The 17683-nt window shown below is 42.1% G+C and overlaps 1 protein-coding gene across 2 annotated transcripts in view; it reads left to right on the forward strand.

The window, feature by feature from the left end:
* LOC132116367 (SH3 and multiple ankyrin repeat domains protein 1) overlaps window positions 1–17683 on the forward strand; it is a 52879-nt gene that overhangs the window by 21370 nt on the left and 13826 nt on the right. For both annotated transcript variants that reach the window (XM_059525178.1, XM_059525179.1), the window contains 5 exons: window positions 797–978; window positions 1067–1197; window positions 11029–11147; window positions 11236–11349; window positions 12331–12409. In XM_059525178.1, the coding sequence (XP_059381161.1) occupies window positions 797–978; window positions 1067–1197; window positions 11029–11147; window positions 11236–11349; window positions 12331–12409 (625 nt within the window). The remainder of the gene's footprint in view (window positions 1–796; window positions 979–1066; window positions 1198–11028; window positions 11148–11235; window positions 11350–12330; window positions 12410–17683) is intronic.

Below are 17683 nucleotides of genomic sequence, written 5' to 3' on the forward strand. Positions count from 1 at the left end.
ACAAGCTGTTAGATTCAATTTTAGGTAACTTTTTAAAATAAATAAATACATACAAGTAAAACTTTTAAAAGATTAAAGTGTTCATAAGCAGTCTAATTCACATAAATAATCTTATAAACATAAATAATCTAAATAGAATTGACAATTTTTCTCAATATGTGTATTTTTATTCATATTTAATTTATACTTATTAAAGTGTTGTATTATTAGCTCATATACCAGTTATTGTTAACTGAAACTAAATCTACCAGTTTTAATATATTAAGCATATTTGGTCATTGAAATAAAGCTAACATAAAAAATAAAACATAAAAAAAAATATTAGATGAAAAACTTATAAAGTTAATAAAAAACTTAGAAAAAACTGACGTCAAATACACAGTACTCACATATATTATGTTAACAAACATTTTTTTCTTTGGATGAGATTAATCGTTTGACATCACTAATATATATATACATATAAATGCACTTAACTACAGTAATAAAACTAATAATGTAAAAATAAAAGTAATTCTAAATATTAACAAATTCCAATAAAGTAGCTAAATAAATAATACCAAAATAACACCATCAGGAACTTGCTAAAGTCAAGCTCAATTTGAATCAGTTCTGATTTGTATTTCTCACACACTTCTTTATTTTCTGCCTATGTAGTCTTTCCAAATCACTTGCACGTGAAGTTCCTTTGAAGGCAGCTGCCTAGGTAGACATAACGGCAGCTCACTCGGTTTTGGAACGGAGCCCATCTCTACATAATCTCTTCTTCTCTAATCTTTTATTCTTTTCCCATCAGTTCCATTTTTAGAAACTCCCAAATACGCTCCTCTCTTTATGGACGGTATGTTTACTCAAGGCATCACGGCCGGCCTTCAGCATCCTCACCCGATGCTCCGCGCCAAGAGTGAGAACACGGTGACGACGCTCAAGGACCCCGTAGTGCTGCCCGCGGCTGCTGCCAGCATGCCACCTGCTCAGGTAACCTTCACCTCCTGCTGGCCATCAGGGGAACACGCCAGCGCAGACATCAGGTGCCAAATCATTCCTTTTCTCTGCTTTCAATCAGACCCAGCGCCGGGCCTCTTTTGCTTTGAGGAGCTCCAGCAGTCCCCGCGGAGCCCGAACACGATCCCCGTCCCGAGGGCGAGAGGGAGGAGAGACGGAGGAAAGGCAGCAAAAACAACGAGGGAGGCAGGGGTGAGTTAAGATACCAACATCTGTCTCTGGTGACTGTTTGGACCATTCGCCCGCTTTCTGGGCAGTTCTGAGATATTGAGCTTCAGAGTTTTGTTGTGTTCCATAGACTTCTAGTTTCTAAAATAAAAATAAGTTCCAAAATGTGCACCGCTTACAAAAGAAGCACTGCGTAATGTAAATAAGTTGTAAATGAGACTATGTAAAATAACTATATTTTGATTTTTTAAAAATGTCAGATAGAGCCGTATCATGTCAAGGTGATGCATTGTATGTGGTGATTTTCAAAATTAAATCCTGAAAAAGTTATTTATTTATTTTGCATATTTTTGGCAGGTTAAATAAAAGTCCCTAAAAACCCTAAACCTGATTCATGTAACTGAATGTAGTCTGAATTAAACGATTCACTAAAATAAAAACATAAATAGATTTGAAATTAAATGAATAAAACAAATGCATCAATAAAAATAATACATATAATTAAATGTCAATTAAAAATTAAAATGTTAAAAAGAATCAAATCAATATATAATAATAAAATGAGATTTAAAATAAATTTAAGTAGAAAAATCTAAAATGAATAAAAATGAAACTGAAATAATGAGCTTTTAATACAGCTAAAAGTTCAATAATATAGGGAGTATATTACTAATGCTTTTACTAATTACTTAGGCTTTAACTGTTACTAATTCTAATTAATGATGCTAATTAAAGAAACAAATATAACGTATCAAAAAGTATATTTAACTATTACAGTTTTTCTAGTTTGAATGATTTATTATATTTTTACTATTTTAATTTTGTTTGGTGCTTTTGTGAATTTTATTTATTTTTTAAGTTTTTGATTGAATTTATTCTTGTTTCACTTTTAGTAAACTTTTAGCTTTTATTTATGTCCGGTTAAATTATTTTAGTGCTTCAGCTTATAGTTATTTCAGTTAAATGCCAAAGTTAAATTCAAATTTTTTTTTTTAATCAAACAATAATTATTTTTTATTTTATTAAGCTTTATTTAAATGAATGAATTAGACATTGTAATTCTTTAAATGAGAGACTTTCTAGTAAACGTATTTATCTATAGCTGCTTCAGACTGATGGACATGAGAATCACCTTAGAGAATCATAAATTAATAAATTAATTTGTTTTCTTTCAATTGACACTGTGGTCTGACTTCAGTGCTGCTAAACATTTCTTTTTTGTGAGCAAACAATCTCAACCTGTCAGGAACTTTTCCGGGTCAAATTTTACACCAAAATCAAAATAAGTTTTTTGTATTTTATTTATTATTATTATTTATTTTTTTATTATTGAAACATTATTTAATGTTTAAACATTGTGTAATCTGAAATAATGTAATAAATTGAGTTATTTAACAAGAAGTTTGCAGTTCAACAAGTGTTTTATCTTAATTGTTTTCTCTTTAGAAGTATGTATTTTAATTTTTTATGTCATATTGCTTTTAATTTAAATGAATAAATAATTAAAATATTTACATTTAAAAATAAGTTTGTTGTATTGCCTTTAAGTAATAAAAAAAAAAAAAAATATATATATATATATATATATATATATATATATATATATATATATATATATATATATATATTATATATATAAATATATAAATATATAATATAATATAATATATATATATTTTAGGCAAAATCTTTTTCTTTTTCTTTTGGGGCAAAATGTGAACCTGACGTTTTGTCTTGAGATCCATCACACTGTATTTTATTTTATAGTGTTTGAGGGTGGTGGGGTGGTGTTGGCGCAGTGGATAAGACACATGCCTTTGGTGTGATTATATGGACAGTTTTCAAGTGTAAATACTCCATTCCTTACCTCTATCACTGTGGTCTTTTTATATGTTAAGCTGATTTCTGTTGCTCTCTTTTGGTACATTACAGAAGCTCTGACTCACAATTTCGCACATTGTGATTTGCTCTGTTCGGCTTCTGGCTAAAGCACCCCTGCCATACTGAGTTAATTCTTACTCAGAGGCTAAGAAACGTCCCAAGGTTACGTATGTAACCCTAGTTCCTTGAAGGAACGAGACGCTGCGTCGAAACGCTTTTGGGGAACGTCCCTGACGAGACCGACTCTGAATATCGTGTGCAATCAGTCCATCGGCAAGGCGGGACGTCACGGGCGGGGTGACGTAGCGACCAGGAAGCTATAAAAGCACGTGCCGTGCAGCTGGCTTCAGCTTCGAGTAGGGAAGCAAGCGCCGGCAGGGGTGCCGGGAGTATGGTTCTGCGACGCAGCGTCTCATTCCTTCAAGGTACTAGCGTTACATACGTAACCTTGGGACGTTCCTTTTCAGGAACTCGAGCTGCGTCGAAACGCTTTTGGGGAACGATGTGCCCACGCTGCCAGACTTCCAAATCCCTGCCTAGTGTGTAGTCAAAGAGCACAGCTAAGACGAGAGAACAGAAGAGCCCGGCGTGGCTCGCATGTCAAGATCGTAAAATCGGACAAATGTGGAGGGCGTGGACCACCCCGCAGCGTTGCAGATGTCCAAGAGGGACACACCTGCTGAGAAGGCCTTGGAGGCCGCCATGCCCCGAGTAGAGTGAGCCTTGGCCCCCAAAGGAGGGGGAAGACCAGAGGACTCATAGGAGACGTTGATAGCCTCGACTATCCAACGACTAAGGGTCTGCTTGGTGGCAGGAGAACCCTTGTTAGAAGGACCGTAGCAAACAAGCAATTGGTCTGATTTTCTCCACAGGGCAGCTCTGTGGACGTATGCGTCCAGTGCTCGCACTGGACACATACAGTTTAGCTTCTCTTGGTCTGGCTCCCGAAAGGGAGGAGGACAGAAGGCCTGCAGTACGATAGGTTGTGGTGTAACAGAGGGAACCTTCGGAACATAACCCGCTCGAGGGTATAAGAATGCTTTGGCCATAACAGGGGCAAAGTCTAAATAAGTAGGGGCCACCGAAAGGGCCTGAAGATCTCCAACTCTCTTTAGTGAGGTGATTGCCAGTAACAGGGCAGTTTTAAGTGTCAGATGTCTATCTGAGATATCTTGTATTGGTTCGAATGGAGCTTTACAAAGAGCCTCTAAAACCACAACCAAATCCCAGGGGGGAACACGGGATCGTACTGGAGGTCTCAGCCTCAGCGCACCGCGGAGGAAACGTGTAACTAGGGGGTGTCTACCCACTGACTGATCATTGAAAGGGACATGGAAAGCAGCTATGGCCGCCACGTAAACCTTTAAGGTGGAGTGGGATAACCCCGCAGAGAGCCTGGCTTGTAAAAACTCCAGAACTGTACCAACTGGGCAGTCTGCTGGGTCAAGCTGGCGGTCTCTGCACCATGAAGTGAAGAGCTTCCACTTCAGGGCGTACAGTTTCCTCGTGGAGGGAGCTCTGGATTGGAGTAGGGTCTCAACAACCTCGGTTGAGAGACCAGCTGCTAACAGCTGTGCCCCCTCAGGGGCCACACCCACAGCTTCCACAACTCCGGGCGAGGGTGAATTATCGTGCCCTGCGCCTGTGAGAGTAGGTCTGTCCTGATCGGTATCTCCCACGGAGAGCCGTCGAGGAGCGAGACTAGATCTGAGAACCATACTCGGCCCGGCCAGAACGGGGCTACTAGTAGTAGACGGGCCCCGTCCCGGCGTACTCTCGCCAGAACTCCCGGGAGCAGAGCGATAGGGGGAAAAGCGTACAGACGAAGCCTCGGCCAGGTCTGTACCATAGCGTCCAGTCCCAGAGGAGCTGGATGAACTAGAGAGAACCAGAGGGGACATTGCGATGTCTCCTGAGTCGCAAATAGGGCCACCTGGGCTGTGCCAAATACTCTCAATATCTGCTTCACCACCTCTGGGTGAAGCATCCATTCCCCGGGCCTCGGCCCCTGTCTCGACAGTATGTCTGGTCCCACATTCAATCTCCCAGGAATATACACTGCTCTGATCGAGAGGAGTTTGCCCTGGGACCACAGAAGGATCTGGTGTGCCAGCTTGTACAAGGGGCGCGAACGCAGACCGCCCTGGTGATTGATATAAGAGACCACTGATGTGTTGTCGGTGCGCACCAACACATGGTGACCTCTCAGGTCTGGGAGGAAATATTTCAATGCTCGATAGACTGCTAGTATCTCTAGGCAATTGATGTGCCATATCAGATGGCGACCACTCCACAGACCGCGGGCAGGGTGGCCACTCATGACCGCACCCCAACCGGTGAGGGACGCATCTGTCGCTAGCGTTACACGGCGACAAGCAACTCCCAGCACCGGGCCCTGATTCAAAAACCAAGGTTTCTTCCACATGTCTAAGGCACGAAGGCACCGCCGCGTGACCTTGATAACTTGAAGTGGATTTCCCCTCGGGGAAAAGCCCTTGGACTTGAGCCACCACTGTAGGGGTCTCATGTACAGCAGGCCAAAAGGTATCACGTTGGACGCAGCTGCCATCAGCCCTAACAATCTCTGGAATTGTTTGACAGTGAGTGACTGGCCTTCTTTGACTCTCTCGACTGATGTGAGGATCGACTCGATCCGAGCAGGAGACAAGCGTGCCTGCATCGTGGTCGAATTCCACACTACGCCTAGATAGGTGGTTCTCTGAACTGGAGAAAGTACACTCTTCTTGGCGTTTAGTCTCAAACCCAGCTCCCCCATGTGTGCGAGAACGACATCTCGATGTCGAGCCACCATCTGCTCTTATTGAGCTAGGGTCAACCAATCGTCGATATAATTTAAAATGCGGATGCCCTGCATACGGAGGGATACCAGAGCCGCATCCATACATTTCGTGAACATGCGGGGTGAGAGTGCGAGGCCAAAGGGAAGTACTCGATATTGATAAGCTTTGCCCCCGAAAGCGAACCTCAGAATCTTCCTGTGTTGTGGGAGGATGGATATGTGGAAGTATGCGTCTTTGAGATCTATTGTGACAAACCAGTCCTCGGATCTGATTTGAGCTACAACCTGGTTGACAGTGAGCATTTTGAACTTCAGTGACATAACTGACTGGTTCAGGAGACGTAAGTCTAAGATCGGACGCAACCCCCCATCCTTCTTTGGAACTATGAAATACTGGCTGTAAAACCCGGATTCCCTGTCTAGAGGACGGACCACCTCGATGGCCTCCTTCCTTAAAAGGGTATTCACTTCTTGTTCCATAACCAGAGCCTGCTGGGGGCCGACCACTGTCGGTGTAACCCCGTTGAACTTCGGTGGTGGATGACCGAACTGAATGCAATAGCCTCTTTCTATTGTACGCAGGACCCACTGAGATACATTTGACAGTAGCTTCCACGCTGCTAAATAATCTACTAAGGGAATCAGTCTCTCGAGACTGACCTCTGGTGTAAGAGGCCCCCGAAGGGGTGGCGAGCATCCCAGCTCCGCTACGCTCACGGGCGGAAGTAACTGGGAGTGGCGCTCGCTGGAGGCCGCTGCTCCCTGAAACTCTGGCAGGGTTGGCAGACCGACCTCCTGAGGGTACTGAGGTGAGACGGGCACCGTATAATGAAGTGGACCGCTCTCTACCCCAGCAGGGGCTACCCTCTGGATCCTGGCGTCAGAATCTTTTCGTCGAGGATTCCGGGCTTCGATGACAGATCTTAAATCGGTTTTTGCCCTAGAAGCCCCCGACTCAGAGCGTCGTTGCCCTCGGTCCCGACGTGGGGGAGCATGAGCGGCGACGCTCTGTTTTTGCGCTTCCCGGTGTGAGGAGCCGGTATGTGGCATGGTCATCTCCCGCCCAGATGCACCACGAGAGCGACGATGGAGGAAACTCTGGAACGCCGCCGCCTGCTTGTGTGCCTCCTGGAACCTGTCGACGACAGTGTTCAATGTGTCGCCGAACAGGCCCAAGGCTTGAAGCGGGGCGTCCAGGAGGCAGACCCTGTCTCGTTCTTTAATTTCTGACAGGGTCAGCCACAAATGCACCTCCGCGGCCACTAAGGCTGCCATAGACCGCCCAATTGCGCGAGCGGTCTCTTTAGTGGTGCGGAGGGAGAGATCAGCGGTCTTTCTGAGTTCTTCTACATCTTCAGACTTAATCCCCTCCCCCTCATCGATATCTCTCAGCAGGTCAGCCTGATAAGCTTGCAGGACTGCCATAGTATGAAGGCACGCCCCAGCCTGACCTGCTGCCACATAACCTTTGCCCACTAGCGATGATGTAACTCGAAGCGGCTTGGTGGGCAATGTCGGAGCCTTTAGAGACGAAGCCGAACCGGGCGACAGATAGCCCGCGAGCGTCTGTTCGACCCGTGGCATCGCTCTATAACCACGCTCTCCCAGCCCCATCACGTTGCCATAATATAGTGAATCAGGGCCAAAGAGGCGGGTCGAATACGGGTGGTTCCACGATCTTGATAACTCATCATGGAGATCGGGAAAATACGGAAGGCTCCGACGTGGAGGTGGTTGCCTCGGCCGCAGAAAGCGTTCGTCTAATTTGCTTCTCTGCGGCTCAGTTTGTTTCTCAGCAGGCCAGTCGATTTTGAATTTATCTACTGCTAGCGTGACCACCTCCAAAAGCTCCTCATACTGGGGCGACAGGGGTGGCGAATCCCCAGCAACAGTCTCCACATCGACCTCCTCGGAGGACGAGAGGTGAAGAGCTGATCCCTCACCCCGGGGGGAAGAAACCGACGAGCGTGCTTCCGAACACAGGGTTTGGGCGCCGGATCTGGCAGATGAGGAAGGAGATAAGGACTGGCCTGTCTCCATTCCTTCTGACAGATCCACCTGCGAACCCCACGAGTGCAGCAGCCGCTCTGCCTCGGCAGAAGCGGGGCCAGCACCGCAAGGAACGCTGGTGAAGGCTCCCTCCTCGAAGAGAGCCCTCCGGGATCGAAGCGTCCGCATTGGCAATCGCTTACAATGCGGACAGTCGGCCCCCTCGAGAGCCGACTCAGCGTGCTCCGATCCCAGGCAAGCCGCGCACAGACTGTGTGTATCCCCGCTCGTAATGTAGCGAGGGCAGGGAGGAACACACAATCTATAACGTGGCTTGGAATCGCCCTTCATATGTTTGGTCTTTTGCTTTTGCTTAGGCATATTGAGCTGTTTTAGCGATCTTTTAATGGCTAAGGGACAGACAACAATAAATAGGACCAACAGGACAGACTTTTGACATGCACACACAGAGCGCTTGCTGACAGATTCGAAGCTGAAGCCAGCTGCACGGCACGTGCTTTTATAGCTTCCTGGTCGCTACGTCACCCCGCCTGTGACGTCACGCCTTTCCGATGGACTGATTGCACACGATATTCAGAGTCGGTCTCGTCAGGGACGTTCCCCAAAAGCGTTTCGACGCAGCTCGAGTTCCTGAAAAGGAACAGATATTTTCTGCTGTGTACAAGAACCAATCTAAAACATTCACTCTACGGCATCTATACAGTCGTACATTTGAAGATTATTCAGACTAGAAGCGGATTCTTAACTTTTGCTTTTCCGCTTAGTCTTGAAATTTTGGTATCATCCTTGAAATAATGATTTTGAATGAGGGTTTGGTCCCACGGTGTTCAATAATGGATGAGATCCAAATACTAAGGAGGTATTACTCTCACCAAATCCTTGGAAACGTACCCTGTTAAACAAAGCTGAGCCAACATTATTCACTGGCACTAACACTCAAAGTCACCCACCAACACTATTTTCTGTTACTCTGGATGGGCTACAACTTTTTGCCTGTATGTTCACATTAGTGTATACTGTCCCTGTATTATATTTTTGTTTATTATTAGGGTTGCAAAAAGGTGGAAAATTTCCAGTACATTTCGGTAATTTTTCTGTAATTTTGGACATTTTCCAGGACTTTTTGGAATATTCCGGGGGTTTTTGAATACTTTCCAGAAATGTACCAGAAACCGTCCACCCCTTTGCTACCCTATTTATTGTATATGATATTGTAATGAATTAAACCTTGCTAATCATCGGGAAGAAGGAGGCGGGAACCGGCGGACAATCAAACAACATTTTAATAAAGCAAAATAAACACAAAACAGCGCACCAGCCCCTCACGGACGACTGGTGCGCGCAAATAAAAACCAAAGCACAACTAAAAGCCCAGGCCTGGTCCTCTCTCGTCCTTCACTGTCGTCGCTCCAGTTTTATATCCTTCCATCTCCTACGTGGGACTCGAGACCGGCGGTGGGCCGCAGGTGCCACTGATTTGCCCAATCACTGCCGGCCTCACTCGTGTTCCCACGTCCCTCGGCCCCGCCCCACTCGCCACATACCCCCATCGCCCCTCGCAGGCCGGGGGGTACCCACGAGACTGCGCTCTACTCCCCCCCCTCCCTCCGGGGGGGACAGCTCACGGGAACCTGCGGGAACCTGGGGGTAGGACAGACGAGGCGAGAGAAAAGGAGATGGAAGGAGGAGCGACAGAGACGAGAGAGGGGAGAGAGAGAAAAAAAAAAAAATTACGGTTCCCAGGCGCACTGCTGCTCGGCCCTCCACCAGCTGGGCGATCTCCTCCGCAGTGCCTGGCGGTGGCACTTGACGGCCCTCGGCGGACGGCACGACACTCCTCCACCACCCGGTGGACGGCGACGGCTCCTCCGGTTTTGGGCAGCCGGCAGGAGTCCCCCGTTCCCTGCTCCTCCCCGTTCCGGCGGATGGCAGCAGGCTCCGGCCACCTGGCGAACGGCGCAGACTCCTCCGCTCCCTCACGGACGGCAGCCGCCCCTCCCTATCGTGGGCGGCCGGTAGCGAGCTCGCCCGTCCCTGGCAACTCGCTCCAGCCCACCGCCTCGAGCGTCCATGGCGGCACACTCCTCGCCTGCTCGTTGGCACCGCGGATTCACCACAGCGGCGAGGGATCTTCAGCAGCGCGTCCCTCCTTCTCCCGGGCTTCGGCACCACTGTAATGAATTAAACCTTGCTAATCATCGGGAAGAAGGAGGCGGGAACCGGCGGACAATCAAACAACATTTTAATAAAGCAAAATAAACACAAAACAGCGCACCAGCCCCTCACGGACGACTGGTGCGCGCAAATAAAAACCAAAGCACAACTAAAAGCCCAGGCCTGGTCCTCTCTCGTCCTTCACTGTTGTCGCTCCAGTTTTATATCCTTCCATCTCCTACGTGGGACTCGAGACCGGCGGTGGGCCGCAGGTGCCACTGATTTGCCCAATCACTGCCGGCCTCACTCGTGTTCCCACGTCCCTCGGCCCCGCCCCACTCGCCACAGATATATTTATTGATGCTTTAAATGATCTTTTATTCAGTTTCATTTCAATTTTAGTATATTTTAGTTGTTATTTCAGTTCTGTCAGTTTCTATCAGTGCTTTTCTTTGTAAATATTTGTACATAGTTTTTTATGAACTTTTATTTTATTTTAAATTTTAATACTTTATGTTTTTTATTTTAGGCTTGTTGTGTGTTTTCGTTTATTATTATTATTTCAATTTTCTTTTATTATTTTTTTGTCATTTTAGTACTTTAGCTTACATGTATTTATTTTAGTTTAGTTTGTTTTTGTCATTTTTATTATGTTTTGTAATATTACTGTATCGCTTTAATTAATACTAATATCAGTATTAGTTTTAGAATTTTTAATATTAGTTTAAGATCGTTGTGTTTAGTCATTTTCAGTATTTTTTATATTTCTATTTAGCTTTCCATTATATATATTTCCACTTTAGTTTTAATTATTTTAGTACTTCAACATTTTTTTTATCTAAATTTGTTGTTAGTTTTTGTAATATTTCTGTATAGCGTTAATTTACATGTGTTTCAGTATTACAGTAGTTTTAGAAATGTTAGTAGTAGTCTAAGATTATGTTTATTCATTTTCAATATCTATTTTGTGTGTGTGTCTGTGTGTGTGTGTGTGTGTGTGTGTGTTGTAGAGGAGGTCAGAGAAAGCGTCTCTACAGCGCTGTCCCGGGTCGAGTGTTTGTGGCAACTCGTTCTCACTCTGCTCACGGTGAGCGAGAAATCAGCCTCAGCAAAGGGGACAAGGTCAAAGGTCAGAAGTCACTTTATGTCATTCTCTTCAATTTAGCATTAACATTTGAATATTTAAAGGTTTATTAAAGCTGTCAAACTCCTCTCAGTGTTGAGTGTAGGTGAAGGGGGATTCTGGGAAGGAACGGTGAAGGGCAGAACAGGCTGGTTTCCTGCTGACTGTGTAGAAGAGGTACTGCCCCAAAACCAGGAGCCGCAAACAGGTACAGCATACAAATCACACCTCAGCTCTCTATTATATCTCAGATGTGTCTCTTAGATAACAGACAGATACAGTGCACATAAATGAGCCTTTATTTAAGTCTCAACAGTGACATATGTGACCCTGGAGCACAAAAACAGTCTTAAGTCTCTGGGGTATATTTGTAGCAATAGCCAAAAATACATTGTATGGGTTAAAATTATAGATTTTTCTTTTATGCCAAAAATCATTAGGATATTAAGTAAAGATCATGTTCCGTGAAGATATTTTGTACATTTCCAACCATAATTATGTTAAAACTTAATTTCTGATTAGTAATATGCTTTGCTAAGGACTTCATTTGGACAATTTTAAAAATGATTTTCTCAATATTTGGATTTTTTTGCAAATAGCTTTATCTCAGACAAAATATTGTCCTTCTAACAAACCATCGGCAATGGAAAGATTATTTATTCAGCTGACGTATAAATCTCAATTCCAAAAAATGTACCCTTTTGACTGGTTTCCAAGGTCACAAATGTGCTTTGATCCTTCAGAAATAAATGTATATAGCCCCTGTTGTCCGATCTCATAAAATAGAATAAAATAACTATCTTAGTTGATGCTTGAAATACAGTGTAACAGAGAAATCCAGTTCTCCTGATCTATGAAAGATAAACGTCTGAGCGCTCGAATTTCTAAAGGTGGACTTCTTAATGAAGCTATTATGTGATTACTATCGACAAACTATTCTTCTTAAAAACACAATGATGAATTTTTCAATTCTTTATGAATCTTTTATGGGTCTTTTCTCTTTTTTGAGGATGTCCTCAAGAGCTTTTCCCCGTGGTGATTTGCCTTCTCACATAATCTTCATGAGCACAGCACACGAATATGCAAAATCACATCAATTTGAATACATCACACTTCCACGTACACAGATATACACGCCTACATGTGCTAACAGTCAGTGTGTGTGTGTGTGTGTGTGTGTGTGTTTCAGAGAGCCGCAGTGAGAAGGCGAAGAGGAAGCTGTTTCGTCATTACACAGTAGGAACGTACGATGGTCTTGAAGTGCCCAGGTGGGAACAGTATGGAATTTTTAAATAAAAATTTAAACATTTCAATTTATATAATCTGTTAATTTAAATGTTTTTTGAAGTGTTCTATATTATTTCTTTTCTAATGACAAATTTATATGTACACACACATACACATATATATGTCATATAATATAAATGTTTGGGGTTGATGTGTATTTGTATGTTTTTAAGGCTACATTTAATACAGTAATATTGTGAAATATTATTACAATTTAAAACAACTGTTTTCAATTTGAATATATTTTAAAGTATAATTTATTTGTGTGACACAAAGCTGTATTTTCAGCATCATTACTGCAATCTTCAGTGTCACACGATCCTTCAGAAATCATTCTGATTTACTGCTCAAGACACATCTCTAATTATTATCAATGTTGAAAACAGTTGTGCTGCTTCATATTTTTGTGTAAACTATGATAAATGTTTTTTTCCAGGATTTTTTGATGAATAGAATTTTCAGAGGAGCTGCATTTATTTGAAATAGAAATCTAAGTAAAAGTAATAATAATTAAAACAAAAATCTTAGTGCCCCCAAACTATTAGATAATATTCTAAAAGGTACTGTAGAAATAACTTACAACTCTCTATGATAATATATAAAATCATTTTAACCTAAAGTGGTGTTACAGTTGTACTGTGCTTCTATATTAGAAATGGCTTTTCTAGATTTGTTGTGTGTTTGTGTGCGCGTGCGTGTGTGAGTGTTTGTGTGTGTGTGTGTGTGTGTGTAAGTATAAACTAAACTGTACATGTAGAGCCAGTGAAATCTATCGATGGGTTTTGGTCAAATGGATTCACCACAAAAAAGATTAGCGGCAGCTACGTGTTCCAAATGTTTGCTGGCAGGTGCTAAATGCACGCCTCTGCCTCCACTATACTGGTATGTAAATGTCACAGCCACTTTCAAAAAATGACACAACAATGTTTGGATCTGTGGCTCTCATGTGGAATATTAACAGATGCGGTGTGAGCCACTGCTGTCTCTCTGCTGCCGCTCTCTTGTCTCTGATCTGTCTCTCTCTCACACACCCTGCATCAGCTGAAACGGCTCGGTTTGCAGTGGATATGTAAAATGGTGTGTGTGTGTGTGTGTGCGTGTAACATGTAAACTGTCTTGATCATCTGTTGCCATGCAGGCCGAGTGTATCTGCTCGCATCTCTCACCCACTCATCAAAATCCCTCAATTTATTTCTGGTTCTGTATGAAAGCAATAGATCACCCAATAAATTATTTTTATTCAATTTATGAATTCTGTTATTATTTAGGCTACTCACCCTTGTATCGTTCCAAACCACAATGCGGTTATTTTTTATTATTTTTGAAGAAAGATTTTTAAATGTTTTTAAAAGAAGTCTCTTCTGCTCACTGAGGCTGTTTATATTTGATCAGAAATAACATTAAAAACTGTAGTGAAATATTACTGCAATTGGAACTGATTTCTGTGTAAATATTTGTTGAACTGTAACTTATTTCTGTGATGCACAGCTGTATTTTCGGCATCATTCCTCCAGTCATTTTTATCAGTATAAAAAATAGACTGTAACCCAGAGCTGTCAAGGCCAGAAAAATTATATTACTATATTCTTGCTTCATCTTGTGGCTTCCAAAAAAAAACTTTTGGCATCTTTGACACCAAACCTGTTGCTATAAGAAAAAATGATCAATGTTAACCATTTAAATTAAGCATTTCAACAGCACAAATGCTAGATCATTGCACCAGCATGGGTTTGATTATTAGGGAATGCAGGCATTTTTATATAAAATGTCAAATGCATAATTGCAAATGTTAAATTTTGGTCGGCTCATCATGCAAAGCTATAGTTTGACTTTTGTATACAACAAAAATAAACTGAAACCAGTGTCAGTGACGTCAAACATGCTATGATATGAAAAATGATCAATTCATATGAAGCATTCTTGTAGCTCAACCAAAAAAATAAAAAATGTTTGTTATGCAGTGGGATCCATTCCCAGGCAATACATGTGTTTTATATCAGATATGTACCTTAAATGCAATATTAGTCACTTTGGATGAAAGTGTCTTCCAAAGCCATAAATACATATAAATGTTGAAGTAATGTCTGCTTCTTATGCAAAGCTATCAGAAGGCTTCATGAGGCCACAGTATATTCCATACTGTGATATGTCTATGTTGTTTCTGGGCTTTTTTGTCTACTCCATGATAGAAAAAAATTATTAATTAAAATGAAGCATTCCTGTAGCTCATACAATAGTGCATGGTGTTTGAAATGCAATTAAATTCCTAGGCAATGCATGCAATGCAATTTCAGTCTAATCCTGATGCAACGCTGTCGTGTGACTTCATGAGGCCACAGTATTTGACCAGATGTGACATTGAGATGTATAAATCATCTGAAAGCTGAATAAATAAGCTTTCCATTGATGTGTAGTTTGTTAGGATCTGACAATATCTGAGAACTATTTGAAAATCTGGAATCTGAGGGTGCAAAAAATCTAAATATTGAGAAAATCATCTTAAAAATTGTCCAAATGAAGTTCTCAGCAATGCACATTGCTAATCAAAAATTACGTTTTGATATATTTATGGTAGGAAATTCATAAAATATCTTCATGGTACATTTACTTAATATCCTAATGATCAAAAAAATCAATAATGTTGACCCATACGATGGCAATTGGCTATTGCTACAAATAAACCCCAGTGACTTAAAACTGCTTTTGTGCTCCATGGTCACACATTTATGCTGTTTTTGGCCCTTTATGTCTACAACAAAAACTAACCAGAATCCAGAAGCAGGCAATAAATTCCTTTTGGCACTTTTGGCTTCTGCCTTAAAACCTGTTGCAATAGGAAGATAAATCAATTAAAACTGAGCATTCCTGTATTTTAAACAATAGAGCGTGATGTTTGTAATTAAATGGGTTCGATTTCCAGGCCATGCATGCATTTCTACATAAAATATGTCCCGTTAAAGTAATGCAAGAGACTTTGGATAAAAGTGCCTGGAAACTGCATGAATAGAAATGTTAAATTTCTGTCTGCACTTCCTGAGTTATGTCATTTACAGAGCTTGACTATAGCAGCTCACAGTATGCTTTCATTATACGGTACAGAGCAGCATGAACGTTCAGCTAAACATCTCCATTCACGTTCCACGTTAGAAAGAGAATCATACAGGTTTGAAACAAGCACGGGATTCTGGTTTTCGAGTGAGCTACTCCTTTAAAGCATGTTTCTCTCCCACACTCGTTTCTTTCGTTCTCTCCCTCCTCTTTTTTCACACAACCCCTCCTCGTTCTGTCTCTCTCTGAATGTCGCAGTAACTGTATGTGAGCTCTGTTAAACCCTCCCTCTCTCTCCCCCTCCCTCCTCCCTCGTCCTTAAGCGTGTAGGGTCTTGCTTTGCTCGGTGTCTCTCTCTCTTTATCTCTCTCTCTCTTTTTCTCTCCTCTGGCTGTGTGTGCGCTGAGAGACGAGGGCCGGAGAGGAGGAGGAGGAGGACTCCGAGGAGGGGGGGACATGGCAATGGGGGGATACGGAGAGAAAGACCTGTCTCTCCCTCTCTCCCTCTCATCCTCATGGCCCTCGCTCGGTCCCCAGAACCGCAGTGTCTGGTTCATTTACAGGTATCGGCTGCTCCGTTCTTTTATTGTCGCTGCGGAGAGAGAGAGAGAGAGAGAGAGAGAGAGAGAGAGAGAGAGGCAGATGGATGCTCTGAAGAGGTAGCAGACAGACTGTTGAACGTAATCAATGTTTTCAGATACAGTGTATATCATCTGTATGTGCGTGCATGTGTGTGTGTGTGTGTACAGTGTGGTCATTTATGGTAAATCAGATCCCTCTCTCTCTTACAGTGTGTGTGTGTTTATATGTGTCCATACGTGTGTATTTGAGTCGTGAATGTGGCTGTCATTGTACATACGGCGGCGACATGTCTGAAAATCTTTTCTTTGCTGTGTGTGTGTTAGGGTTGTAAATGAGTTCTTGTGACATGTATGTGTGTTTTTGAGTCATTGAAAGGGTATGAGTCACTATGTGTGTGCTTGTGTGAAACACACAGTACATCATAGAAAGTTGTGATGCTGCGGGGTTGATCAAATATGGCATGAACGTGTGTGAGTCTTGCTGGCGTATCGTCATTTATGCATCACTATCTTTCCCACTGTCACTGATGAGACATGTAATGCCGTAGGGAATGGCGTTTAAGTAGGAAAATGCTGCTGCCGGGTTGGATTAAAATTTGAGACGGATCAACTTCTAGAAAATGGGCAAACTTGTCATGTGAGGATTTTGTAAGGATATCATAATTGCAATAAAAGGAAAGCGTTCAGCTCAAGATAAAGGTGTTAAACTCCAATCTTCTTCAGTGGCGGAAACTGAACTTTGGTTTTGCTGATAATCTGAATATTAATTTGTGTGCATGTTGTACTTCTCACATCTATGGCATCAATATGTTTTAAGGTTTTAAGTTTTCTCTTATAGTAAGTTTTGGTTTGGGATCATTTAAAATGAGCTTTATATAAGTCAGTTAAGTAAGTTTGTGTTACCACAATAGAGTATAGTGATGCATTTGTGATGTGAAACAGATGAAGTGTATATGCGAACACGTGTGCATTTAAACTGTTGGTTGCTTTGTCTGAACTATTTGTCATTTATGCCTCACAATATTTTATACCAGCACAGTGTTTAAGTAGGAAAATGCTGCTGTCGGGTTGGTTTAAAATTCTAAACTTGTCGTGAGGATTTTGTAATGGAAAGCTTAAAAAAAGCAATGTTTAGCTGAAGTTTAAAAGCTTGGGTTTGTCAGTGTTTTCTAATTATTATTTTTTTATATAAGTCTGTTAATTAGCGAAGGGAATCTGGGTTTGTATTTGGTTGGAGAAATTCCGATTTTGTTCTTTCTAAAATTGTACAAATTTTTCTTTTGTCGTAGAGTTTTGGTTTCTTGTAGCTTATAAACTAGAAGTATAAAGGACTGTCATCTGCAGTTATTCATAGATTACTGAAAAATTGCAGTCTCTGATTACAAATTACATGGTGAAAATTGTAGTCAGGAATGTAATCTTGTCCAGTAATGTGTTTGGCAATTCTGTGCTGTTTCTGTGAAGGATCTCCAGGATCATGGGGAACTTAGCAGAATGACCACAGAAGAAAATAAGGACAGCAGTATCACAACTGATTCAGTTCATAAAAAAAGAAAGACACTTCATCAAGTCCTTGTTTTGTAATTTTTATGGAAAATGAGAGCCTTTTTAATCAACATAGGCCGA

Source organism: Carassius carassius, chromosome 35 (genome assembly GCF_963082965.1).
Source record: "Carassius carassius chromosome 35, fCarCar2.1, whole genome shotgun sequence".
Lineage (NCBI taxonomy): Eukaryota > Metazoa > Chordata > Actinopteri > Cypriniformes > Cyprinidae > Carassius > Carassius carassius.